The sequence below is a fragment of the Podarcis bocagei genome (assembly GCF_964188305.1).
Source record: "Podarcis bocagei genome assembly, chromosome: 16".
In the NCBI taxonomy this organism is placed as follows: Eukaryota; Metazoa; Chordata; class Lepidosauria; order Squamata; family Lacertidae; genus Podarcis; species Podarcis bocagei.
This window is the reverse complement of record NC_138142.1, coordinates 3,911,782-3,939,739: the sequence shown is the minus strand read 5'-3', so window position 1 is coordinate 3,939,739 and position 27,958 is coordinate 3,911,782. Positions and strand designations below refer to the sequence as shown.

Sequence of the window (27,958 nt, the reverse complement as noted above, 5' to 3'; positions counted from 1 at the left end):
CTTCTTTGTAACAAGAAAAAACCCCAAAACCTACAACTTTATTGGTACTGATTTCCAAATGCTGAGGATTGCACAGAACAAGAGACATATAATAATAAATGGAAGGAGGTGGGGGAGAAACTCCAGATGTTTTGGACTACCACCTCATCAGCCCCAACCCAAACATGAGAACAGGACTAGTCTCAGAAAGGCTGCTGCAGAGGAACGGATTAGGAGGCAATCTATTTGAGAGTTCTCTTGCACAAGTCCTGCTGAAGCGGAACGGCGCTGAGCCCTGTTGTGCTGGAGTGAGACCCTCTGCTCAAAGGGCTCATTTGAAGGCGTTGATCAAGGGGACCCCCCGCGCTGGGAGCTCCTGGTGCAGCTGGCGGAAGAGCATGGCACACTGGTTCCTCTCCTGGGCCTTGCCAAGGCTGTGGAACAGCCTGGCCTGGAGATAAAGGACATCCCGGAGCTGCTCCTTACAGTCCACCTTGGCAAAATAGGTTTTGGCTTCGTTGAGGTTCAGGATAGCTGACTCCAGAGCTGTCAAAAAAGAACAAAGTTTTCCTTCTGCTGCTTAAACATTTGCCTGTTTGTTTCATAAAATCCATATATTGCCCAACTGTTAAACCCCCCCCCCTCAAAGATCAAACAGTGAAATATATTAAAACACAGTTGATTAAATAGATTATAAAGCCAGCTGCCTATCTGGGCCTTCAGCATTCTGCCTGAACCAAGCCTCCACCAGCCACGCCTCTGCTTGGCCCTGCTCCGTCCCCTTCCCATATCATTTCCCTGGCTGGACTGTGGCCCTGGGCGGAGGACGGAGGGTGGGGTGTGTACCCAAGGGACGCCCTTGAAGGCCTGTGCCTCTTGGGCTGAGTCCTCCCACCCGCAATATATCGTTTCACTCGCATGCCTATGGAATAGAGATGAGGAGGTGCACGGAGAGGTCTTACCTTCCGCCTTCTTCTGGGGAGGGTAGGAGGCAGCAGAGGCGACCTGGCACTTGGCCACCAGGAAGATGGCGGCTCCTTTGTCCAGCACTGCCCCGTGAGCCAGGATGGGCTCAATCGCCATGTGCAAAATGCTCAGCGCTTGCTCGGGAATGCCAAGGATTAGCTAGAAGGGAAGCGGGAGCCCCCCAATGTTAGGCAGAGATCATCACCTGCTGGTTTAGATTTCGCTTTGCTGAATTAGGTATTGTGTAGAAGTTAAAACGGGGTTTGGGGAACTTGTGACGCTCCCAGATGTGAGTGGACTACAATTCCCACCATCCCCAATGGCTGGCTGCGCTGGCCGGGACTGATGGGATTTGGAGTCCCAACTGCATCTGGAGGGCACTATGTTGGTGAACGGCTGTTTTAGATCCCACATTCCAGGGCCATTCACTAAGCCCAAGAACAGGAGAATTAAATAAATGCCTATTATCCCCCCTTTTGTTATAATTATTATAGATTTATATACATAAAATATATATTTATTTACAGATAAAAATAAGAACCCCTGAAAACATAGATAGAGCAATCATTTAAAAACAATTAAACATTGATAGATGCATTAAACTTATATGCATATGTAAGTTTTACCATTTCTTTCTGTGCATTGAATTTTAAACTGCAAGCCTCTTGGGGCAAGGGACTGTCCCCTTACAGCACACTGACAGAACTGCATAAAGGAGCAGGAAGAACAAAGCAGGTACAGCTTGCACCTGTGCCAAATATACCTGGGAGAAAGCCAAGTTGAGGATGGTTTCAGAGGCCAAGTACTGGAGGCGGTATTCCTGGGACAAAGCCAGTGCCTGGAGCAGGACGGGCAGAGCTATTGTGTGGCACAGAGACCTCCAGTAGAGCTCAGCAATGGACAGGAGGACACTAAGTCATGCAGGGCGGAGCAAGGAAAGAAATACAACAGTGTGCGTAAGTAGAGGAGCGGGAAAACCCAATTCTTAGGAATGTAGGAAGCTACTCCCTATCAAGTCAGACCACTGGTCCCAATTGTCAAGTATGGCAGGAGTGGCTCTCCAGGGTTTCATAGAGCCACAGAATTTTAGAGTTGGAAGGGGCCCAAAGGGTCATAATAATAATAATAACATTATTTATACCCCGCCCATCTGGCTAGGTTTCCCCAGCCACTCTGGGCTGCTTCCAACACAATATTAAACACAATAATGAATCAAACGTTAAAAGCTTCCCTAAACAGGGCTGCCTTCAGATGTCATCTAAAAGTCTGGTAGTTATTGTTCTCTTTGACATCTGGTGGGAGGGTGTTCCACAGGGCGGGTGCCACCACCAAGAAGGCCCTCTGCCTGGTTCCCTGTAACTTGGCTTCTCGCAGTGAGGGAACTGCCAGAAGGCCCCCGGCGCTGGACCTCAGTGTCCGGGTAGAACAATGGGGGTGGAGACGCTCCTTCAGGTATACTGGACCGAGGCCGTTTAGGGCTTTAAAGGTCAGCACCAACACTTTGAATTGTGCTTGGAAACGTACTGGAGTTCAACCCGCTACAATGCAGGAGATGCAGTCAAAGAATCCCTGACAGCCCATCCAACCTCTGCTTAAAAACCTCCATTGAAAGAGAGTCTACAGATTCCAAGATAGTCCATTCTACTGTCGAACAGCTCCTACCAGCAGAAAGTTCTTCCTGAGTTGGAGCTTGAAGCCATTGGTTCGGGTCCCACCCTCTGGAGAAGGAGAAAACAAGCCTGCTCCATCCTCCACGTGACAGCCCTCCAGATATCACCTCTCCTCTTCTCCAGGCTAAACATACCCAATTCCTTCAACTGTTCTTCATAAGGCTTGGATTCCAGATCCTTGACCATCCTGGTCACCCTCCTTTACATACCTTCCAGCTTCTCAGCTGGGAACCGGACACAGGACTCCAGGCTGGGTCTGACCAAGGCAGGATAGAGCAGTGCTATTAGTTCCCTTGATCTAGACCAGTGCTTCACAAACCTGGGTCCCCAGCCATGTTGGACTGCAACTCCCATCATCCTTGACCACTGGTCCAGCCAGCTAGGGATGATGGGAGTTGTAGTCCAACAACAGCTGGGGACCCACATTTGAGAACCACTGGTCTAGACACTATACTTTCAGAGCGGAGACATACCTATTCCTACCTAGGGGTGCTGGGAACGGAATCCAGGACCTTCTGCCTACAAAGCAGGTGCTTTCCTACTGAGCCACAGGCCCTGCCCAGCACTTGAGGCTGGTATTATAGCCCCAGCCCTTCTTGCAGGAAATGGAGAGAATAAAACAGAGGAAGCAGTGTGAAAGGAAGCACACTACAAGATATCTGAAGTGAATTACAGCCAGAATAATAAAAATAAAAATGCACAAGGATTTTACAGTGGTGCCTCGCAAGTTGAAAAGAATCCGTTCTGTGATTCTCTTCGTCTAGCGGTTTTTTCGTCTTGCAAAGCAAGCCCATTGGCGGATTAGCGCTATTAGCGGCTTATCTGCTGATCAGATCAGCTGATAAGCGGCTTAGCGGCTTAGAAAAAGGGGGGGGGGAGAAAAAAAACCTGCAGGAACTCACAAGACATTGTCGTCTTGCGAAGCAAGCCCATAGGAAATTCGTTTTGCGAAGCACCTCCAAAACGGAAAACTCTTCCGTCTAGCGAGTTTTCCGTCTTGCGAGGCATTCGTCTTGCAGGGCACCACTGTATTCTTATTTTTAAAATAAATAAATAAAATACAATATAAAGTCTGAAGTGATTTACAAGCAGAGTAAAAACAATAAAAATAAAAATACACAAGCATGTTTATAATGTAATCAAAATACTGGTGCTGCCCAAATGCCAGGAAAGCAAAACATTATTTGTTAGTGCTGAAATGAGGGCTGCCCTGGTACCAGGTGGGCCTCCCTGGGGAGAGCATTCTGCATGCGGGGAGCTGCTACAGGAAAGCCCTGTGAGCTTCCCCCAGGCCCACGAAAGAGGCCCAGCAGGACCCCCAGCCTCACCCCACGGCCGCAGGGCTCTTAGAAGGCCCCCAGGGAAACTCAATGCTTACCTGATCACCATCTCAGTGTTCTTAATTTTCTGGCAGTGAATCAAGAGCTTCTGCAGGAGCTTGTGCGCCTCAGACATTTGATTCTGCGCTTTAAGCAGGATGGCTTTTCTGGAAGACAGAATCCCAGGAGCCCCAAAATGGAGTCTGAAGCACGTCCAATTTGCAGTGATTTCAAGTGCTCAAAATCTCTTCCCTCAAAATCAAAGGGATGTCAAAGTGCTTATTTTTGGCTGGATCAAGTGTAAGATTTTATTTACATGTATCCCACATTTTAGGGCCTTATAGCCACCAACCACTAAAAACAATAAAGAAATAAAGAAATAAATTCCTCATGTTCTTTTAAAAATTTCTGAGAATTTAAATTTCTGTGGTTTAATTTACGTTTAAAATTTTGTATATTGTCTGGGGTTTTTTTAATCATAGTAAGCTGCTTTGAGACCTAGATGATGAAAAGCAGGATATAATTTTTCAAAATAAAATACAGACTTATAATAGTATAATGCAAAGAATGGATTGCAATGAAGCGTCAATAGTTTCTGATTCAACCCTAATGCAGGGGCTCCGAAACTGTGGCCTGCAAGTTTCATTCAGGTGGCCCATGGTGTGTCCACTTTATATATTCATAGTGGTTTTTAATTGCATTTTAATTGCTTCTTTTATTTTTATTTTATTTATTAAATTTATATACTGCCCTTCATCCAAGGATGAGTTTACAGTATAAAAACGCAAAAATTCATAACATAATAACCAACAAACAAATAACCCCTCTCCCACCAACGCACCTGAAAGGTCATAGAACTCGGCAAGGCAAAAGTCACCTCGCCATGGCAAGAGCCAATTGGCATTGGGCAACAGACTTTTCAGAAAGGGGGGCGTTAGAAATTGTTTGCTTTCCCTCTATTTATGGGCTCCCGGGTGGCATCCTGCCCTAACCAGAGCATTGCATGGTATGCAGAATGCAGCTTGCTCAGACGCTGCGGAGGGAGGGGGGCCCGCAGAGGGGCAGGAAGGCCAAGGCCCAATCTCTGGCATTGGGTGGCAAGCGAGGAAAGACTGCCTGAGCTCCAGAAGAGCAGCTGCCAGCCAGAGAAGACAATACTTGGCTAGGGAGACAAATAGTAGAACTTGCTCCATCTAGCTCAGTCATACATACACTGACTGGCAGCAGCTCTCCAGGGCTTCGCACAGGCGTCTTGTGCAGCTTCACCTGGAGACGCCAGGGATTGAACCTGGAACCTTCTGCACACAGAGTAGGTGGTCTGCCACAGATCTGTGGCCTGGCCTATAGGGAATAAGGAAGCATCCTAGTTATGTTTCTCTCTCTTCTTAAAAGAAGCAAGTTTTTCCAAGCTCCTAGGGCTGTACAATGGGTGGTGAAACATCCAGTACTGGCAGTCCATGCACTCAACGGCTGAGGGCCAATGAGGCTTTTCCCAACTCATGCGGTAAAGCATTACTAATGCATGTACAAAATGTCTTGTGTATATTTTTTATTTTTATTTTCTACAGTGTAACAGTGGGAAAAGCTAGCACAAGTAGAAAGAAAGAAAGAGGAATACAATGCCTTATCCCACAGGCATTTTAATCCCATGTTAATGCTAATCCCGTTTCAAGGGGACATCAGGAGAGGCCCTTGTTCCTGCAGGTGTGTGATCTCTTACCTGTAAACCCCCTCGGTGCTATTCAGGGCTGTAATCCCAGCCACCAGGGAGCCAGCAACGTGGTACTTGCCATCGTTCATAGCTCTGTCAAACTGGATCTTCTGCTCAAACAGCATCCACAGCTGGACAAGAACATTTCCGGATCAGGTTAAAAAGAAACAGGACAGGAGTCTTACTTACACCCCCCCCCATAAATATATGACATGCCAACATCATATAGGTATATATTTTACAGAGGTACTAAAATTTCTGGTTCTGCTTTCTTTGGCCTGACACAAATCAAAGGGTGCTGTAGCCAAGATGGCCACGACAGAACCCAGAGGATGGGGTGCTTGCTTTAGCAGAAAGGGTCAGGTATTGTTATCCTCCAGGATGCAGTCGTCTGGCGTTACCGGTGTCACGTCCATGCATCCGGAAGTCCTTTCCGATATTCCTGGATCAGGTGGCATCTCTTTTCCAGTTCACTCATCCCTGCAGTCCTCTCCCTGTCCCTTTACTGAAGAGACGCTTTCGTCCACGTCCTTTGCTTAATCAGTGCCTCATGGAAAAGGACTTCCTCTTGCCTGCCCTGAATCTCATGCCAATCACCTTCATAGAATCATAGAATCATAGAGTTGGAAGAGACCACAAGGGCCAACGAGTCCAACCCCCTGCCAAGCAGGAAACACCATCAGAGCACTCCTGACATATGGTTGTCAAGCCTCTGCTTAAAGACCTCCAAAGTAGGAGACTCCACCACACTCCTTGGCAGCAAATTCCACTGTCGAACAGCTCTTACTGTCAGGAAGTTCTTCCTAATGTTTAGGTGGAATCTTCTTTCTTGTAGTTTGGCTCCATTGCTCCGTGTTCGCTTCTCTGGAGCAGCAGAAAACAACCTTTCTCCCTCCTCTATGTGACATCCTTTTATATATTTGAACATGGCTATCATATCACCCCTTAACCTCCTCTTCTCCAGGCTAAACATGCCCAGCTCCCTTAGCCGTTCCTCATAAGGCATCGTTTCCAGGCCTTTGACCATTTTGGTTGCACCTCTGGACACGTTCCAGTTTGTCAGTGTCCTTCTTGAATTGTGGTGCCTAGAACTGGACACAGTACTCCAGGTGAGGTCTGACCAAAGCAGAATACAGTGGCACTATTACTTCCCTTGATCTAGATGCTATACTCCTATTGATGAGGCCCAGAATTGCATTGGCTTTTTTAGCTGCCGCGTCACACTGTTGACTCATGTCAAGTTTGTGGTCAACCAAGACTCCTAGATCCTTTTCACATGTACTGCTCTCAAGCCAGGTGTCACCCATCTTGTATCTGTGCCTCTCATTTTTTTTGCCCAAGTGCAATACTTTACATTTCTCCCTGTTAAAGTTCATCTTGTTTATTTTGGCCCAGTTCTCTAATCTGTCAAGGTCGTTTTGAAGTGTGATCCTGTCCTCTAGGGTGTTAGCCACCCCTCCCAGTTTGGTGTCATCTGCAAATTTGATCAGGATGCCCTTGAGTCCATCATCCAAGTCGTTGATAAAGATGTTGAATAAGACTGGGCCCAAGACAGAACCCTGTGGCACCCCACTAGTCACTCTTCTCCAGGATGAAGAGGAACCATTGATGAGCACCCTTTGGGTTCGGTCAGTCAGCCAGTTACAAATCCACTGAGTGGTAGCATAGTCAAGACCGCATTTTACCAGCTTCTTTACAAGAATATCATGGGGCACCTTGTCAAATGCCTTACTGAAATCAAGGTAGGCTATATCCACTGAGTTCCCTTCATCTACCAGGCTTGTAATTCTGTCAAAAAACGAGATCAGGTTAGTCTGACATGACTTATTTTTCAGAAATCCATGCTGACTATTGGTGATCACAGCATTCCTTTCTAGGTGCTCACAGACTGTTTTCTTAATGATCTGCTCCAGAATCTTCCCTGGTATTGATGTCAGACTGACTGGGCGGTAATTATTTGGGTCCTCTCTTTTCCCCTTTTTGAAAATAGGGACAACATTTGCCCTCCTCCAGTCTGCCGGGACTTCGCCTGTTCTCCAGGAATTCTCAAAGATGACTTGGAGGACCAAGGAGAGGAGGAGGAGGAGAATCACTTTTCTTTCTTCACACCATGCATAATGGCATCATTAGCCGCCTTATCTCTAAACCAGGGCAGAGGAACCTGTGGCTCCTCCAGATGTTGCTGGATTGCACCTCCCACCTTCCCTGAGCGCTGGCCATGCTGGCAGGGGCTGGAGGGAGATGGGAGCCCAACAGCATCAGAGAGGCACCATGTTAGCCTTTTTTCATCAGGTGAGCTGCTCCAGATCCCTGGTCACATTTTGGGTAGTGTTTTACTTTTCACCCTTTCTGCTCGTCTTTCCCCAGCTGTACATTAACCTTTTTGAGATGTGGGAACCAGAACTATTCTCACTCAAGTCTGCAGAGAGCTTCCTCCAGGTGAAGCATGGGAATTTAAGAGGTTAAGAAGGCCCCTCAAATCCTGGACAGAGCACTGTTCAGAAATGCTACCCAAAGCAAGCTGAGAGTGCTGCTGCTTTGCTGCTGCTGCTTCATCTTCTTCATCATCATCCCTATGTCATAAAAAGATAAGTCTCTGCTCCCAAGGAGCTTACAGTCCAAACATTGGGCCTCACCTGTGCATGCTGACTGTTGGGAGGAAATCTCTCTTTGAGGTGCTTCAGTATTTCAGAGGCTGCTGTAAAATAGCCCTGACACAAACATACACAGAAAGACAAGACTGAAGTAAATGTTCAAGAAATTGGTTCTCAAAGCAGAAACCTTGATGTCTATAGGAACTCCAAGAAAAAAAATTAAGATTTGGGGAACAATCCTGCTAAGGCTAAGTGCTTTTAAGTCACATTGATTTCAACAGAAGTGAGAACTAACAGAACTTGCCTTTGACTGGACTCTGTGCTTGACTATTTATTTGATTTGTTTTTTATTTCCTAACCTGCCTTTTTGCCATGGTACACAAAGCAGTTTACAAGAAAAATAGAAAAATAATATAAAATGCCCCAAAATGAAACAGCCTGAAAATAAATAACTGATTAACACACCATTAAAACAGCAGCCTCTTGCAGATTATCAGCAAATAACTGATTTTAAGAGCAGGTTTGTTTTTTTTCCCCTTTTCATAGTATGGCCTACTTTGTCAGATGCAGAAATGGAAAATTTAAAATGATTCTACCCAAGCAGGAGCTGTAGAACCTTCTGGGACCTGGGAACTATTCTCTATTAGACTCACTTTTTCAGGTGGAATCCCCAAAGCACATCATGGCTATACTTGGTCAGTCATGGAAAGCTATCAAACATACGACACTTGCATGAGTATCCAACCAGAGAGTTCCCTTGACAAGGGGACTCCACAATGGGCAAGTGTCATCAATTTGTGAACGCCAAGGTGGTGGGGTCTGATGGGAGCTGCTCTTTCCCAGAATGGGAAACCGAGAACCCAGCCACATGTTGGAAGTGGGCACCATTCACTGGTGTCCTGCATGGACTGTGCAACAGCTGAATTGATTGGTGGGTGAGATAGGAGTGCCACAAGGAGAAAAAGCAACCCTACTGGATGAGGGGGTGGAGCCTAAGGATGATTGAAAAGGCTTGGAAGTCTGACACACAAGGGAGGCAAGCAAGCATGCTCACAGCAGATTCAGATGATACCTGAATATGTATTATTAGACATTATCTTAGGGCTACCATACGTCCCGACAACATTTGGGCTCAACAACCTTTGGGGTGTCCTGGTTTTTACTTTATGAAATATGACAACCCTACATTATCTATATTTATAGCAGCCCCCATTCACCAAATGGTCCTAGGGTGGATTACAAGGCCGTCACAACTAAAATCAAAACAAGTCTTTTACTAAAATTTTAATACAGTCATGCCTTGGGTTACAGATGCTTTGGGTTGCGCACCGCGCCGAAACCCAGAAGTACTGGAACGGGTTATTTCCGGGTTTTGGCACTTGCGCAGAAGCACCAAATTGCGCTTTGCACATGCGCAGTAATGCCAAATCGCGACCCACGTGTGCGCAGACGCGGTGCTGCGGGTTGCGAATGTGCTTCCCACACAGATCACGTTCGCAACCCGAGCATCCACTGTATTAAAAACCACAGAACAAAGCAATAACAATATTAACAGAACAGCAAAAGGCTGGTGGAAAAAAACGAGCAGTCAGGAGAAGCCCAGGGGTGACAGATAATTCCTAGGCCTCTGAGGCTTTGGCACATCTTGTCCTCTCTCTCTCCCAGGAGCTAAAAGCTGGAGCAAAAGCTCTCTCTAGCAGCAAAGGGGTGTCTTTCGAGGGCTAAAGACAGCCAGAGACTTGCTCTTCTAGTTTAAAAGCTGAATTTCTCCCAAGGACAGTCTTCCCAGGCCGTCCCAGAGCCTTTTAGAACCGAGGTGCAGCTTCAGGGGAAGAGTGACCTCTCCCTCCAGCCTCCAGGAAGAAAAAGAACTGCCAGTTACAGAGCAAATGACTGTGTGGAACCAGAGCATGCAGTCCCCCCCCCCCACACACCACCCACCTGCTCCGCGTGTAGTTCTGCCAGGTGGCACAGCACCACAGCAAACGATTCGGTGTTGTTCTGCTGCACACCCACGTTCACGGCCTCCAGGCTGTTCATGCTCAGCAACATCTGGGCCTGTTGGAGGGCCATGGTGCTAAGGCAAGAGGAATATTTAAGTGCTGAAGGATGCTAGCCACAGACCGAGCACCTCAGGCTATGTGAAGAAGCATCTCATGTACTTTGCAGTAAAAAATAAAATAAAATCCTTTGCCAGCATTTTTTTTTTTAAAAAAATATTTTTTGCATGTTCCCTTTTTATTTTATTTTTGCAGTTTATTTCAGTTCTGCTGGTTGTGGGGATACAGAGAAACTTTGTAGGGCGATGAATCCCTGCTTCTGACAGCTGGAGATCTTCTCCAGCATTCCCTCAAACTGCTGAGGTTTAGTAGGGACAAGTGAGATCTGCAACAGAATGTTGCAGCATGGGGTGCTGTTGCTCAGTGCTCTTGGATACTCCATCCCACCCACCCAGACCAAATTAATCAGCATTCCATCGCCACTGAGCATGCTCAGTTCTTTGGGACTTCCCTGTAGGTTCACTGCATCTTCTTCTGGCAAAGTCAAGTTGTACATATACTGAATACAATAAGTTGGATTGAGCTGTTTTTTGGCTTCTCCCACCTGAAGCTGTTTCCCCCCTGGAGCGTGTGGGCCTGCTGTGCAGCCCTGGTGCAACCTACGACAAGAGGGAGACATCATGCAACAGGGAGCAGATGAAGCCTCTGGGGCCGCCAACTATATTCAGATTTTTGGTACTTCTGCAGCTGATGGGGTTCTGCCAAGCTTGCTGGTCAATCTTTCCTGTGCATGAGTGGTGCCACAATGGTTACATATGCAGCAGCACTCACAGCGTGAACACTGGAAATAGAAGGAATGGTTGGCCACAAGCTTCCGGGGTTTTAGAATTTTAATTTTTGCACCCACCCATTTTAGAAACTTTTGTTTTTAACTGACAGCAGAGATTACCAGGAAGCCTAAGTCTGTGGCCAATACCACATTCAGCAGCCTTTCCACATTCCTGCAGAATCAGCGCACGCGGCAGGCGGGCGCAGGCAGATGAATAAGGGTCTGCTCTACCTGCGACCGTACAGTCTCCAAATGGCCGTCTTCTGGGCAATGCTGATGTCAATGAGTTCGGACAAGCTGTGTTTCCAGTGCAAGAGGTCGGAGTCCTTTAAGGCGCCCATGAGTTTGTTGGCAGTCTTCCCCGCAAAAGCTCTTTGCTGAACCAAGGACTGGATCCCCAGGGAAGCTAAATACTAGGAGAAAGGAACAAAATAAATAAAGTCACAGAATTTGAAAAGGGAAGCAATTAGTCAACGAGAGCCCCAAGCAAACGACAAGAGCCAAGCTCGCAGGGCCAGAGTTTGGAGAAGGGAGGCAGCTCAGCGGCAGAGTGCCTGCAGGAAGTCCCAGGTTTAGTCCCTGGCATCTCCAAGGACAAGGTGTGTTTGGGGGAGCAACTGGGAACAGGGTGCTTTTGGGTGTGTCACCCCAGTTACAGAACCTTCTCCCAGGGAGGGCTGCAGCCAAGCATCCAATGTATTTTTTAAAAAGGGAAATCTGCTGTGATTGCCCTTTACAATTGTAAAAACTGAAGTTTTGCTTATTGCTAACAGCCCTTAACGCATTTAATCCAAGGGCTGCGTAAAACGGTTATAATGACAAAGGAATGGATAAATAAGGGTGGGAGAGACATACTGGCAATCCGAAATAGACGGCTTTCTTCACAGAGTGCTCCAAGAGCACACAGCTGTCCGACCTTTTCTGCTCCAAGATGTACAGCCAGCTCTGGAAAATGAAGAGTTAAGGGGGGAATGAATGTTGCATAATAGTTTAAATCAGTCTTCCATAACTTGGTACCTTCTAGAGGCCTAGGAGTACAGCATGTGCTGGCTGGAGCCAACGGGAGATGTAGTCCAAAACATTAGGAGGATACCAGGTAGGGGAAGGCTGGTCCACAGACACAACAGAGGAGCAGTAGATTCTCCTCTTTTATAGATGCCTGCAAACAGCCTTTCAGGAGTCAAGCATGCCAAAAGTGAGCCTCACATTAAGAATGGATGCCAGTGGACCACAAATCAATGGGACCCACAGAGTTATGGTCATAGGTTTTGACAGTGGTTGATGCTGCTTCTGATGTTTCACAGCTTTAAAGTTTTTATTCTGCCATTGAGGCAGGCATCTTCTCTCTCAAATTGGTGCCATTAAAGGGGAAGGAAAACCTATAGAAGCCAAGGCATTTACCAGTAAAGATTAAACTCCTACAAGCATTTAAGCTCCCAGTGCAGTGTTCAAATTGTTAAGGAATACAGATTAAGCAAAAGAATGCTTTTACACAGCCATACTTGTTACGGCCAGAGCCAGCTGGAGGCAAAGAATCAGCTTTTAAAACCTAACAAATCAATTGTTTTCTTCGTTTCCTTTTTTAAACTAGATGAAACATGGGCTGAATGGAAACAACAGATCACAATTTTAAGCCGTTTAGTAAAACCAGCCAAGATTTTTGCAGACCTGCAGCCTGTCCGATCCTCAGAGTTTATGGCAAATAGGAACAGCATCTGTGAAGGCACCAGTAATGGAAAGGAAGTGAGCAACAGTTCTGTCACACCAGCTGAAAGCTTCCATCATCTTACCAGGCAATGCTGCAGGCAGACGTGGTCATTGGACTCCTGAGCGATCCGGATAGCTTCCTGAAGGGCGAGCTCAGCCTGCTGGCTACAGTCAAAGGAAACACAGAGGTAGCCAAGAATCTCTTCATGCAGACTCATCCAACAATGAGATGTTACAGGCATGGAGGTGAGAAAACCCAGGGATCTGGTAGGAGCAGGGCCTGGAACTGTCAGGGGCCAAAAAGATCATATCCCATTGTTGATTCCCCACCCCGCCCAGTGGTCTTCAGGGTTAGCAATAAGTAGAATCTTGATGCTAAGAGCTGGGGGGGGGGGAGCACTTCTCATCCACAGTACACTCTGGGACCTTTGCACGGAAATGCAACCACAGTGCAAGGGGTCAGCTCCGGAAGGCAGAAGCAGGAGTGGTAGCAACAGCAGCTGGGAAAATAGGCCAAGGGACCGGCTGGATATGTCTGTGTGGAGATCAGCATAAAGAGAGAGAAGACAATCCCTCTTCCCCCACTGGCACGCTGAGGTCCCCCCTTCTCCCTCCTTGGCTCATTGAAAAAGTGGCTGGCTCTCAAGTCTTGCTGGGGGGCTCAGGGGGTGAGTTGTGCATCGTGTTTTAGAGAAACGTTCAGTCTCAGTTGATTCATTTTCAGCACAGCAAGGAAATGAACAAGTGAGCGAGATAACCACTTCCTTTGTGTTAAAAACGTTTCATCCATTACTGGAATGACAAAGTTCAGGAAACATCCTTGATCAAAGCAATCCCGTCAGTTGCTGTTTATTTGTATAACCACATTTCATATCAATTTTTTTGATATTATTGAATGAAACTCAGTAAGCTTGGGTTGCATCGAACCAGGCCATGCTCACTGTGGACCCACAGAAATCAACGGAGTCAAGTCAAAGTCTATTCATTCAATGGGCCCCCTCAAAGGCTGACTTCACTGAACAAATCATGTTATTCATGTTTCCCTCTATTAAAATGCTGGTGATGACTTTCTTTCCAATTTCCTATTACTATTTTATTCTTTACCATCATCTTATCACTACAATTTTTAGTTTATATTGTTTTATTTGTTTGCAGTTACCATTACCGCTAAGGAAGGGAACTATAAGAGCTTACCATATTGCATACCTGACCTCCCCGGAACCCCCTTGTGCAAACATCCTTACCTTCTGAAGGTGGCATGCTGAGAGGGCCTTCTTCCCCTCCCCCAAAAAGGCAGAGAGCTTTCAAGTGCTCTGCCTTGCTTACCAGGCAAGTGCTGCTCAGCAAAGGGGCTCTGAGATGCCTTCGTGAGATCTTGTGGGACCATCTTGAGTTCACATGAGATCTCTCAGAGGGAAAACAGCAATGTGGCATATGGGGGAAGAAGGTCTCATGCCAATTTGTGCAGCAGGAGGAACACAAAGTAACTCACTAGTGACCAAAGCGGCAGTGCAGCGCAGCCAAGTTGAGAGCTGCGTATCTCAGGCTCCGTCCGCAGCCTTCATCGCCGTTGCTTTTGCTTTCTGCGCCGGTGAGAATCAAGCGGTCAAAGTAGTGAAGGAGACTGTGTGTTGAACTGAAGACATCTTGGACCCGAAGGCCATTCAAGTAGCTTAAATAATGCTGGAAGTGAAAACAGCAGCAAACAGCAGCTTGTGAGTGATCAGAGGCAACTGCAATGGCCACATTGAACACAGATTTAGCACACAGTAATTTGGTGAAAGGTTGTGAGGTCACCCAATGATAAATCTAGGGGCCATGAGGACAAGAATCTGGTGGGCTAATTTCAAACCACAGTACTTTCCACTTTCCTTATCACTGCGGTCCCCAACCACGTGCTCCTCTTTTTCCTGTCCATTCCCTCTTTCTCAATTTCCAACCCCCTCCTTCTTTCAGCATTCTGTACCAATTCCCATTGCTTTCCCAGGTGCCCTACCTTTCCCAGCTGCTAATTTCTTGACACATTCTTCTTTTCTGTATGCCCTCCTTTAGAAACAAGGCACCTCAACCAATGACAGCTCTGCTGCCTGACCTGCCCAGGACATACTAGCTCAGCCAATGATGGTAAGAGATGTCACTAAAACTGCTACCAGTGCTACCAACACCAAACTGCTGAGTGTGCTACAGTACAGATTACGCCAAACTGCCTAGGTGTGTGTGTGGGGGGGGCAAACCAAACTTACCGCTTCAGCAAAATCTGGGTTAAATTTTAACAAGCTGTTCAACTCCTTTTGCAAAGATGCTGGGGAGAGAGCTTTCGTCTCATCATTTTTCAATAAAGATGCCTGGAATTAAATTAAAAACCTGTCACTTGAGCAAGCAGACAAAGACAAGCATGAATTTGCTAGGATTAAAAACCATTTAATTTTATTATCACCACAGCAACAGAATCCCTTCCATATCAAGAAGAAAAAGGTGGTTGACAGCATGTTTACAAATTGCCATGGAGAGATTTAGCCAAAGCTTCGTTAGGCTACACTCAAAAGAGAGGCTCTTGCTAATTTGATTACGAGAGATGAAAAGCGGGCTTAAGGGATTCAGGCAAGAATGGCTCTCAAACATACCTTTCATTCTAGCATCCAGATGTCAATGCAACTGAACTCAAAGGCTGGGATCCAAAGCCCTTTGAAATTTTCAATCACATCAACAATATATTTTACTTTAAAAACCGTTTCAGAACTCCAACAGAGTGAATAGGTATTAGGGTGTGAGGAAACAGGACAGACCTCACATGGCATTTTAAAGACACTAAGAATGCAGCATGCAAATGTGTCTGGGGATAACCAGGTGCCACCATGGAAAAGCCCCCCTCCCCAGAAGCCACACCTTTAGCTCACCCGATGGGCAGGTTTAAGAATAACTATTAACATACCTGTTGAGAGAGGAAGTATTCTGCTTGCTTCTGTGACAGTGGGCCATTGCAAGATATTTCTTCCTCCCTTGAGACAGAGCAAAAGACCCACTGTGAAATTCCTTCAGAATTCTAGGCCTGCTAATAATTACAAGACCACCTTACCCCAAGGCTACCAAAGAGGCTGAAATGGCTTTTCTAAATGCTCAGGCTATTGAATCATAAATGAAGAAGTCCTGGGGGTCAAACACTACTTCTGGCCAGAACCACTCACTCACTCATTTTCAGCCCCTCATTTGCAATATGGGTGTAATATCGACAACCTCCATGTCTTCCCAGGGTTGTTGTAAAAAAGATTGAGATAATATGCCTTAAGGAGTGGGGGGAGGTGGAAAATGAGCTCAGAGATACAGCACGTTTTGCATGAGGAAGATCCTAGATTCAGTTCCTGGCATTTTCTATTAGAAGGATCTAGTCACAGATGATGGGAGAGACCTTTTCTCAAGATTCTGGATGGATTTGCTGTCCCAATTAATGGTTCCTCATTATCTTAGAAAAAAGGGACAAGTGAGGTGCCGCAGGGTTCTGTCCTGGGCCTGTTGCTGTCCAATATCCTTATAAACGACCTGGAGGAAGGAACTGAAGGGATGCTCATCAAATGTGCAGATTACACAAAGCTGGGAGGGGTAGCTAATGCCACAGAAGAGAGAATTGTGATTCAAGATGGCCTTAGCAGATTGGAGAACTCGGCCCAAACTAACAAAATGTGTTTCAATTGGGACAATGTAAAGTTCTACACTTGGGCAGGAAGAACCAGCTGCACAAATATAAGATGGGCAGGGACTTCCGGTCGGCGCCAGCGTTAATGGCGGTCCTCTTTCCGAGCTCCAGAGGAGGACTGCTCTGTGAGTTCGGATCTGACCCGCTACGGCAAGCGGGGGACCCCTAAAATCACAGGCGCTGAAGCCTGTGAACAAGGAGACTCGGTGGGCACCAAAAGCGCCCCCCCTTACTGCAGAAAGAGCCTTTTTAAAGGCTCTGGAACGGCATCGGGAGAGCGCGGTGCTGAGAGTCGCTACCCAGCCCGCAGAGTGAAGCCACGTCGCCATTGACGGAGAGCGCTGATTCCTTCCTACAAATCTGGGACTGATAAAACCTGTGAGTAAGATTGAACGCTAATTTGGAACCCTTTAAAAGAAAATTCGGCTGAAAATGGGGATGGTAAAAATTAAGGAAGTCTGCCTCCCCTTGACTGCATGACAGCTAAAAGCAACGGAATTTTAAAGCTGCATCCGTATGTGATATTGTTTGACTACTTAAACCTGACATTGAACTTAGATCTCCCCTCTAGCAAGCAGGGCAGAGGGGAGGAAAAAAGGACATTAAGAACTGCATGATTTATTTAAAAAGGGAAAACTCTTCTGCTGCCTCACTGCCCTGAAGCGGACTGCCAAATAAGGCATTAAAGCACTGAACTGTCTTTAACTCCTGGGAAAGTTACATAGTTGAAGTCTCTTTTGTTACAAAGTTTTTGGACTCTGTTGTTACAGTTTACTGGAGTATCTTGAAATTGTATCTATTGGAAAAAGTGTGGTAAAAGACTTTTACAAGCCTCCTGATATACTTGTCTTTAACTTCTTTGTCTCCGTACTCGGACATTTTGGTTTGCTCCCCCTAGAGGGCTGAAGTAACAGCTGTAACAGTTTAGGACAGTGGATTTTTCCATCAGAGGACTATTCCCGTGGGATTGACCTTGGGACATGAGTGGCTCAGCAGAAGAGATAACCACAAGAGCCAAAGCAAAGCAACAACAATACCAGCAGCAACAACAAAAGAAAAGAGGCTCAATCACTGGCGCAACTCCTACAGGAACAACAGGACAAGAAAAAGTGACAGCTGCCTCCATGGAATCAGTGACACAAGCGCTTCTCAAGATAAACCAGTCTTTGGAGAACTTGACAAAGCAGAGTACAGAAAATACACAGAAATTAACAGAACTAACAGTAAGATTGGATTTGAATACAGAATCTATAAACAAGTTGGTCCAAGAAACTCCGCAACACGTAAGATTGCAGAGGAAGCCAGAGCTATTGCTGGAGAGACTCAACAGAACTTAGAACCGATTGCTAAAAAAGTTTATGAGCATGACACAACTCTGGCTTTGTGGGAATTACAGAGAAAGGAGAGAAATCTGAAATTAAGACTGATTCCCGAGAGCGAAGGAGACAACCTTGTGGAGTTTTTGACACGAGAGTTTGCTGATTTCTGGGAAGACCTGGAGGATGAAGAAATAAAAATAACAACAGCATTCAGACTGGGCAGAAGACAGAACAGAAAGACCCCGAGGGACTGTTTGATTACTCTTAGATCGAAGGAAGAAAGAGACAAAATATTAAAATTACATTACGGAAGGGCCTTGCAAATTGAAAATTCATCTATACAGATTTTTAAAGACATCCCTAAACACATCTTGGAGCTGAGAGCCTTCTATAAGGATCTGGTCTATCTGCTGAAGAAGAACGCCATCCTTTTTAGGTGGGAGTTCCCACGAGGGCTGTCTTTTGACTACAAGGGAAAGAAGGTGAAAATAAAGACAATACAAGATAAAGAAAGATTCTTGGAAAGAAATCAAGAGGATTTACAGAAGGGAACTGTGGACCCAATTGCAGAACAAAGGAGAGCACTAGACATTCTTAATCTATCGTATGGACTTGTTCCAGCACCATCAGAGGAAGAGCAACAACTTGGAGCGGTTGGAGGAGTAACAGAAAAATAACAAGATGGCCCTGCAATTCCTTAGTTGGAATTGTAATGGGCTGAACATGCCTTTGAGGAGACGCCAAGTATTCCACATCTTGAAAAGAGAACAATTGGATTTGATTTGCTTACAAGAAACCCATATAACCAGAGCACACAGGAAACTACTTACAAATAAAAGATTAGGACAAGAATTCATCTCATCGGATAAAGTTAAGAAAAGAGGAGTTGTGATCTATGTAAAAGAAAAATGGGCACCAAAGATGATGTTTAAAGACGAACAAGGAAGATATCTGGCAGTTGAAATACAAGTACAAGGAGAAAAATACTTAATAGTTGGAATTTATGCACCAAATGAAGGCAAAGCGGAATTTTTTAAGAAACTCCATGAAACTTTGACGGACTATCTGGATTACAATATGATAATCATGGGAGACATGAATGGTGTTGTCTCTACAAATATGGACAAGGCACAAAGACTGACAATCTCCAAGGAAGGGAGACTTCCGAAGACCTTCTTTGAGATGACGGAAAATATGGACCTAATAGACATATGGAGAACAAGGAACCCTCTGGAGAGAGAGGGAACCTTTTTCTCCCAGGCAAAGATGACCTGGACCAGAATTGATCAAATCTGGATTACTAGTGGGATGGCTCCAAAGATTAAGAAAATAGAAATCTGCCCAAAAACCTGCTCCGACCATAACGCCCTGAAGATGGAAATGAAACTTACAACAACTGGTCAATTCAGATGGAGGATGAATGACACCCTGTTTCGAGATAAAGAGTTCCACATGAAGGCCCAAAAAACATTAAAGGACTACTTTGAAATAAATCTAAAGGCCGATGTGGAAAAAAGAGTGATCTGGGACGCAAGTAAAGCTGTGATGCGAGGATTTTTGATTCAACAAAATTCAATAAAAAAGAGAAAGCAGAATGAGAAGAAGGAAAAGATTTTGGAAAAGATAAAAGAAGGAGAGAAAAAATTAAGATCAAAACCGAAGTCCCAGGAGATTCTGAGAGAGATTAAGTTATATCAAACACAATATATGGAATTGATGAATCAAGAGATTGAATGGAAGATAAAGCAAATGAAACAAAAGACATTTGAATCGGCAGATAAATGTGGTAAACTTCTGGCATGGCAATTGAAGAAAAGACAGAAACTAAATACAGTTACAAGTCTAGAAGTGGATGGAAAGAATATATCTAAGCCCAATGAGATTAGAAACTGCTTTCTGAGTTATTTCAAAAAACTTTATTCTCAAGGACCACAAAATGAAGAGGACATAGATAAATTCCTTAATAAATATGGATTACAAAAAATCTCTCATCAAAGCAAGGTGGACTTAAACCAGAGAATAACAGAACAAGAGATAGAGGGTGCCATCCAAGACATGCAATTGGGCAAATCTCCAGGGCCAGATGGACTGACTTCCAGATATTATAAATCTTTGAAGGAGTGGTTGGTTTATCCGTTAAAGGAAGTCTGTAACGAGATTCTAGAGGGGAAAAAGGCACCGGAATCATGGAAAGATATTTCACTCATACCAAAGACAGAGACTGAAAAGACTCAACTTAAGAACTACCGCCCAATATCATTACTTAATGTGGATTACAAAATCTTTGCAGACATTTTGGCCAAAAGATTTAAAAGAGTGTTGATGGAGAAGATTCATAAGGACCAAGCAGGCTTTCTCCCAAAAAGGCACCTATCAGACAATGTAAGGAATATAATAGATATTCTGGAATTGCTAGACGTGAAAATAAACACTAAAGCAGTGCTGATCTTTCTGGACGCAGAGAAAGCCTTTGACAATATTTCTTGGAGTTTTATGAAGAAGAATCTTCATGGGATGGGGGTAGGCCAAGGATTTGAGAATGGTATGGGTGCGATATACTCTGAACAAAAAGCTAAGTTGATTGTAAATAATGTGATAACTGAGGAACTTAAGATAGAAAAAGGAACACGACAGGGATGCCCAATTTTCCCATTGCTTTTCATTTCTGTTCTGGAGGTGTTGCTGAATATGATTAGAAATGATCAGCAAGTTAAAGGTGTACAGGTCGGAGCTAAACATTATAAGTTAAGGGCATTTGCAGATGACCTAGTATTGACCTTACAAGAGCCAAACACTAGTACGAAAAGGGTGTTGGAGATAATTCAACAATTTGGCCAGGTAGCCGGATTCAAACTGAACAAACAGAAAACTAAAGTTTTAGAAAAAAACTTAACAGTCATGGAGAAGGAGAAATTTCAAGAAGAGACAGGTTTGACAGTAGTTAAGAAGGTGAAATACCTAGGGGTTTATTTGACATCTAAAAATTTGAATCTGTATAAGGACAACTATGAAAAATGTTGGTCAGAAATTAAAAAAAGATCTAGAAATATGGTCAAATTTGAAATTGTCAATGTTAGGCCGAATTGCAGTTATCAAGATGAATGTATTGCCTAGAATGTTATTTTTGTTTCAAACTTTGCAGATTCTTGACAAGATGGACTGTTTCAAGAGGTGGCAGAAAGACATTTCAAAATTTGTCTGGCAGGGCAAAAAGCCCAGAATTAAATTTAAAATACTGACAGATGCTAAAGAAAGAGGGGGATTTGCCCTGCCGGATCTAAAATTGTACTACGAAGCAGCAGCGTTTTGCTGGCTGAAAGAGTGGATGCTCCTCGAGAACACAGACATTTTGGACCTGGAAGGTTTTAATAATGCATTTGGTTGGCATGCATATTTATGGTATGATAAAATCAAGGTGCATAGGGCCTTTAAAAATCATATTGTCAGAAAAGCATTGTTTAATGTTTGGATAAGATACAAAGATTTGTTGGAAAACAAAACCCCTAGATGGTTGTCATCCTTGGAGGCTAAGGCACTGAAGAAACTAAATATGGAGGTCGGATGGCCAAAGTATTGGGAAATTTTGGAACAGGATGGAGATAAATTGAAATTACAAAGTCATGAGAAATTGAAACCTAAAGTACAAGACTGGCTTCAGTATTTCCAAATAATGGAGGTTTATAAACAGGACAGGAAAATTGGCTTCCAGGTGGAAAAATCGAAATTAGAGACTGAACTGTTAGAACCCAATACTAAGAATTTGTCAAGAATGTATAATTTGCTGCTGAAATGGAATACACAAGATGAAACAGTTAAATCAGCTATGATTAACTGGGCACAGGACATTGGTCATAACATTATGTTTGCTGACTGGGAATGGTTGTGGAACACCGGTATTAAATTTACGGCATGTAATGCCTTAAAGGAAAACATTATGAAAATGATTTACAGGTGGTACATGACCCCAGTCAAGCTAGCAAAAATTTACCACTTGCCTGATAATAAGTGTTGGAAATGTAAAGAAACTGAAGGTACTTTCTATCACCTTTGGTGGACGTGCCCGAAGATTAAGGCTTTCTGGGAAATGATATACAATGAAATGAAAAAGGTACTTAAATGCACTTTTCCTAAAAAACCAGAGGCCTTCCTCTTGGGCATTGTCGGCCAATTGGTGTCAAAGAAAGACAGAACTTTCTTTATGTATGCTACAACAGCAGCAAGAATTCTCATCGCAAAGCATTGGAAGACACAAGATCTACCCACCTTGGAAGAATGGCAGATGAAAGTGATGGACTATATGACACTAGCCGAGATGACTGGCAGAATCCGCGACCAGGGAAAGGAGACGGCGGAAGAAGAATGGAAGAAATTTAAAATCTACCTTAAGGACTATTATAAACTTGTTGAATGCTAGAATGTCGAGGTTTTGAGTAAGAAAGGGTTACAGCGACATAAGATTAGACCGAAGGAAAGATTAAGAGGACAGAGGACTGACAGAAATATTTAGAGTTGCTAAAAACTTTTGGACATTGGGATGCAGAAAGGGGAGGTATGGGGGAGTCTGAGAAACATGGTTTATGAAAAAAAGGTTATGAAACTATACGTGTTTGTATGTCTTTTTATATGTTTGTATTGTGTTTAAATTTTTTTGTAAAACTAATAAAAAAATTTTTAGAAAAAAAAAACAAATATAAGATGGGCGATATCTGGCCTACCAGTAGTACCTGTGAAAAGGACCTAGGGGTCTTAGTAGACCACAAGCTTCACGTGAGTCAACAGTGTGATGCAGCAGCAAAAAGGGCTAATGCTCTTCTAGGCTGCATTAACTGAAGTCAAGTCTAACGTTCTAATCAAGGGAAATTATAGTCCTGCTCTATTTTCCCTTGGTCAGACCACAGCTGGAGTCCTGTGTCCAGTTCTGGGCGCCACAATTTAAGAAGCATATGGACAAGCTACAATATGTGCAGAGGAGGGCAACCAAGGTGATCAAGGGTCTGGAAACCAAGCCTAATGAGGAAGAGTTGAAGGAATTGGGTTTGTTTAGTCTAAGTGTGAGATGAGATATGATAGCCATCTTCAAATATCTAAAGGGCTATCACATGGAGGATGCAGCAAGCTTGTTTTCTTCAGCTCTGGAGGGTGCGACCCGAACAAGTTACAAGAAAGAAGAGTCCAACTAAACACCAGGAAGAACTTTCTGACAGTAAGAGCTGTTTGACAGTGGAACAGACTCCCATGAGAGGTGGCGGACTCTCCTTCCTTGGAGATTTGAAAGCAGGGATTGGATGGCCATTTGTCATGTATGATTTAGTTGAAATTCCTGCACTGCAGGGGGTTGGACTAGATGACCCTCAGAATCCCTTTCAACTCTACAGTCCTATGATTCATATGGCTGTGCTGGCAGCAGCTGGTGAGAACTGGGAGGACACCAAGCTGACAAAAGCTGCTGGAAGGGTTTATGTATCAAAGCAGGGCAGAGACAAGTTTTAGAAACAAATCTTAGAAGCGTACCTGAGAGGCCCATCAAATTCATCTTTCTCCATCTTCCCTTCCAGCTCCCCACAGTGGGTCAGTTCCATCTCAGTCTCGTCTCCTCCACTTTTCTTCTCATCATTTTGGAAGTACTGCTGAAGAGCCGTGTAAAGCTTGTACACTTGGCTGAATGAGAGCTTGTTGTAAGCCAGGATCATGTGGCGCAGGAACAAGCCTACAGAGAGAGGGGGGAGGGATCTGTTTCTTGGAGTGTATTAAGATGTCTTGATCTCCATCAAATCCTGCAGTACCCACTCACGGGGAGCCAGTCCTTATAACCAAGATACGCATACTCCACGCTAAAAAATTTTTTAATCACATGACCAAATAAACTCTAATTTTGCACTCTGGATGAATGCTGCAACTTAAGCAAAGCAAATCCACTTTGTTTTGCATAGCTTGTTCTGGTCATGAATAGTGCTTAGGAGCTTGGTGGCTCACTTAACGTTCAACTCCAATCACTAGAAACCATATTCAACCATACCACTGGCTTCTGAGATTTTAACTAACATTTCCCATCCACTTTTCTGTATATCTTCACAGGCGTAAGGATCAGAAACTAGTACAGACTCAACTCATAGAGAACTGAATTCTTTGCTCTCCAGTTTTCCTTTACTCCCACAGACTTTCAGCAAATGTATAAACCCACCCATTCCTTTCTGACCTCTCTGCTAGCCACACCTTTTATAGAAGAGTTTCCCTAAGACAGTAAAGAATTCTCAGACCTCCTCATCTCAAACCAAAAGGCTTCTTTTTCCTCTTTCTCCCTCACACACAGTTTCCTCCATGGTCTCCACTATTGAAAACATAAATGAAAGGCTGCTTCTCACCTGACAAAAATTGGCACACTGAAGTCACTAATCAAAACCATGTTTTGTGCAACGTGCAGGTACTGGGAAACTGCAGCTTGCTGGAGTTTTAAAAAACTTATCAGTGCAAAATATCATCAGATGTGATAAGCTACACATATGACTCTTTGTAATGTTAGAAACAGCTTTACCTTGAAAATAGGAGGAAAGTGAGAGAAGCCCTGCTTTCTTTCCCCTGCCCAGGAAGAAGAGGTGAGCACTGTGGGCCCAGGACTCTGGCAGCCCCTAAGGATAAAGAGAGGCTCTCCAAGGTTTTTATATAATAAATGATACAGTACCTACAACGCTGGTTTTGTGAACTTCTGGTTCTGTTCCACTGAATGCCTCCGAAAGATCATCAAAGAATTGTTCCATATCTTTCAACTCCCCTCCTGCCATTAGCTTTATTCTGCAAGTGATACCACCACACAGAGAGTCAGATCATGTCCACCCAGCCCAGTTCTGCCTACTCACATTGGCTGAAGCTCTCCAGGAGTCTCAGGCACAGGCCCTTCCCATCACTTGCTACCTGATCATCTCAACGGGACATGTCCTGGACTGAACCTGGGACCTTCTGCATGCAAACCACATGATAGTCCACCAAGCTATTGTCCTCTCCCCAAAGAATAATGTGGGGAAAGGGGCAGGGGGCAAAGTATGACTGTAACCCAAAGTATGACTGTACTTTAAATACAATACAAAATTAATACTGTCAGAGCTGCTCGAAGATCCTAGCTCACAGAGGATCACGCTAGCCAGCGATCATTAAGTAAAAGTCTTTATTGAGTTACAGTTTCCATTCTCAAACTGCTGCGTGCAACTCTACGTCTAGTAGCTAGATCGGCGAAGCTCCGTCTGATTCTCCGCCCCTTGTGCACCAACTTAATATCCTAGCCCTGCTCCACCTTTTCCGCCTGACTGTTCTCCTCTGGGTCCCTCTGCCCCCCGGGGTTTCTTCCTTCCGGGATTCTTCTGACGCTGACCCGGACCCTCCTGCCTCCTTGCGCCGGGCTTTAGGACCTGGCTCCCTTTCCGGGCTGCTTACTGCGCCGCCTTCCTCTGCATTTGAACTTGGCGCGCGCGCCCAACCTTCCACTTTCCGCTTAACCGTTTCTTCGCTCCCCGATGGAGGTGTGGCCACTCCTGACTCATGCCCTCCCTCCTGTGGTGAGCTGCCAGCGATTGCTCCCTGGCTCCCTTCCTCCTCCCTGCTCCCTAGCGGTGACGCTGGTCCCGATTTCCAACTGCTCTCCTCGGAGTCCCCTCTGGCCCTATCTTCCTGGGGTGTCCCCCTAAACTCCCCCCTTGCCCTGGCCACTGGTGCTCCTTTCTGTGAATCCTCTGATTCACTGGAAAGACTCGGAGATCTCGGGTCGTCGTCATCACTCATCTTTTCTTCTGCCTCCTCCCCTTCGCTCTCTGTTTCCTCCCTTGCCCTTGCCTCTGCTCCTAAACCCCTGACAAATACATATGGCAGAGACCTGTTCATTCAAGTGGGACAGCCTGAGAAAGTGGAGGGCTGTCAGGGCTTGCCAGGTGTTTTTGGCCCTTGGTCCTTTAAGTAGGCCTCACTCCACACCAACAGGCAATGACTCCTGAGGAGACCACAACTGGACATTGTCTGGAGACTCCAGCTGTGGGAGGAGGTAGGAGCACTTTCCATTAGCTGTCTGGTGGAAGAGAGGGAACCCTATTGCTGTGTTTTACGCAGAATGAAGTTGTGGGGGGTATAAAAAGCCTTAGGGAGAGGGATGAACATCCAGAGGAGGGAATAGGCTGGGTGCCTAAACAAGGCGCTTCTATAGAGATTGGATATGGTTCTTGCTTCCCCACTGGAAGCTTTCTTCAGGCTGGGCCTAGACAGATTCTTGCCCCCCCCCCCGCCAAACACCTGGAGAAGCACAGAAGCCCTCAATTTCAGCCTGCCGAGAGTATTGCGGCAGAATAAACCTGCCCCCTGTTGGAGGAGAGCCTCCCCTGGAACCCTTAGGCAGCTCTAAGATCTGACTTGCTGAGATTTAGGACTGACTCCTGAACGAAATGAACTTGAAAAGGGAGAGGGAGGCTTGGACACTCTGAAGAAAGAACTACAGTGGTACCTCGGGTTATGAACTTAATTCGTTCCGGAGGTCCATTCTTAACCTGAAACCATCCTTAACGTGAGGCGCACTTTTGCTAATGGGGCCTCCCGCTGCTGCCACACCGCCAGCGCGCGATTCCTGTTCTCATTCTGGGGCAAAGTTTGCCATCCAAGGTACTACTTCCAGGTCAGCAGAGTTTGTAATCCGAAGTGTTTGTAACCCGAGGTAACACTGTACACTCAAGCAGACCCCTGGAAGAAGAGGCATCATCAAGCTTGGTGAAACCCCTCACACCCATGGTTTGCAGAAGTACACCTGCAAGTGATGGGGGATGGGAGGGGGGAACCCTAAAGTGGGGGGGAAACTAAAAAGCAGTCCAATGAGGTTTGAGCATGCTGAGTGGCCTTGCAATATTGACTATTAAGGGCAGGGAGAGAAGGAAAGACAGGAAAACTGGGCTGGGGAATTGATAGAATAGAGTTTCCTGGAAAATGGCTTTGTTGGCTTACTGCATATAACCAGAACATTCTGCACTGCCCTTTGGTTTTCCTACTTGTTTAAGTAGCCACATTACTCTGTTTCAGGTTACTTAGACAATGCGAACTTTAGATCAAAAGTTACTAAACCTACTACTACGTCAATTTATCATGTCCTTAACTACATACTTGTTTAATTCTGCTTGAAAGGTATTCAGGGTTAAGATTAAGAACTCTCATCTCAATTATGCTTATGGAAAGAACAAATGAACTTACCTTATTTGAACAGAACTTGCTAAGTGAGGGCAGCATTCTTCAATAGCCTTAATCAAGCGAGACAGTGTCATATCAGGCCCCTAAATAAAGCACATGGAGAAACATGAAATAGTTAACAGCAATTTCTAGATGAATACAAAAGTAAACTGTACCAGCCCCAACATCTATAGCCATCTTTACTACTACAGGAATGTGCCCAACTTTGCTTGTTGCACTTGCACTACAAGAATTCCCAAGCTGGGTAATGAAGGAAAGAAAAATCACGAATAGTTCCCTATGCATCCAAAGAACCCTACTGAAACTCCACCTTCCTTGCAGCTCTGAAGGTGCAGCAGCCCTGTCTTCTTCACCTGGTCACTCTGGCACTGCCATCAAAGGCAGTCCTACTCCAATGCCCAGTGAAGAGGGGCCAGGAAACAGAAGAAGAGAAGAGCGCTGTCAGAGCTAAACAAAGGAAAACCCTGACACCTCCAGTGAAACCTGACCTACCTCACAGTGGTGTTGTGAGGGAGAGAGAACCATGCACACCCCCTTGAGCTCCTTGGAAGATGAAGGTGGCGTATCAATGCAAACAAATAACAAACCACAAGCTTTCGCCGGCGACAGTTCGCATGGGCGGCGAGGAGAGAGAGGAATGAAGTGCAGAAGGGACAGAGCTGAACCCGCGTCCGGCAGCGTGGCCACTCGCCCAAGTGCCGCCCCGGCTGACCCCCCGCTTCCCGGCGCCGCCCTGCCCCACCTGCAGCAGAGGCAGCAGCAGCCGGTTGAGGCGCCGCCTCTCGAGCAGGCTGAGGTGCGGCCCGGCCCGGCCCAGCTCGCCGATCAGCACCAGCAGCGCCATCTTGTGCGGAGTGACCCAGTCCTTGATGCCGAAGACGTTGGCGTGCACCACCCCGTTGGTCATCATGGGGTTGAAGTACAGGCTCTCGTGCACGCTGGCCATAGCGCCCCACAGGCGAG

General features: G+C 45.4%; 1 protein-coding gene across 2 annotated transcripts; it reads right to left on the bottom strand.

Annotated features, from left to right (window-relative positions):
- Positions 1 to 18: 18 nt before the first annotated feature.
- Positions 19 to 27,958, bottom strand: LOC308575662 (anaphase-promoting complex subunit 5). 2 transcript variants are annotated; one of them, XM_081174460.1, is made up of 17 exons: positions 27,738 to 27,958; positions 26,999 to 27,078; positions 24,465 to 24,574; positions 23,297 to 23,492; positions 15,708 to 15,774; positions 15,019 to 15,120; positions 14,268 to 14,458; positions 12,859 to 12,940; positions 11,924 to 12,013; positions 11,300 to 11,481; positions 10,181 to 10,316; positions 8,282 to 8,356; positions 5,655 to 5,776; positions 3,994 to 4,101; positions 1,709 to 1,856; positions 942 to 1,104; positions 19 to 525 (listed from the first exon to the last, which is right to left on the bottom strand). In XM_081174460.1, the coding sequence occupies exons 1-17, from the start codon at positions 27,939 to 27,941 to the stop codon at positions 311 to 313; spliced, it is 2,271 nt and encodes a 756-aa protein (XP_081030586.1). In that variant the 5' UTR covers positions 27,942 to 27,958; the 3' UTR covers positions 19 to 310. The 2 variants fall into 2 exon arrangements, with proteins under 2 accessions (XP_081030586.1, XP_081030587.1); XM_081174461.1 differs by lacking the exons at positions 24,465 to 24,574; positions 26,999 to 27,078; positions 27,738 to 27,958 and adding an exon at positions 24,318 to 24,419.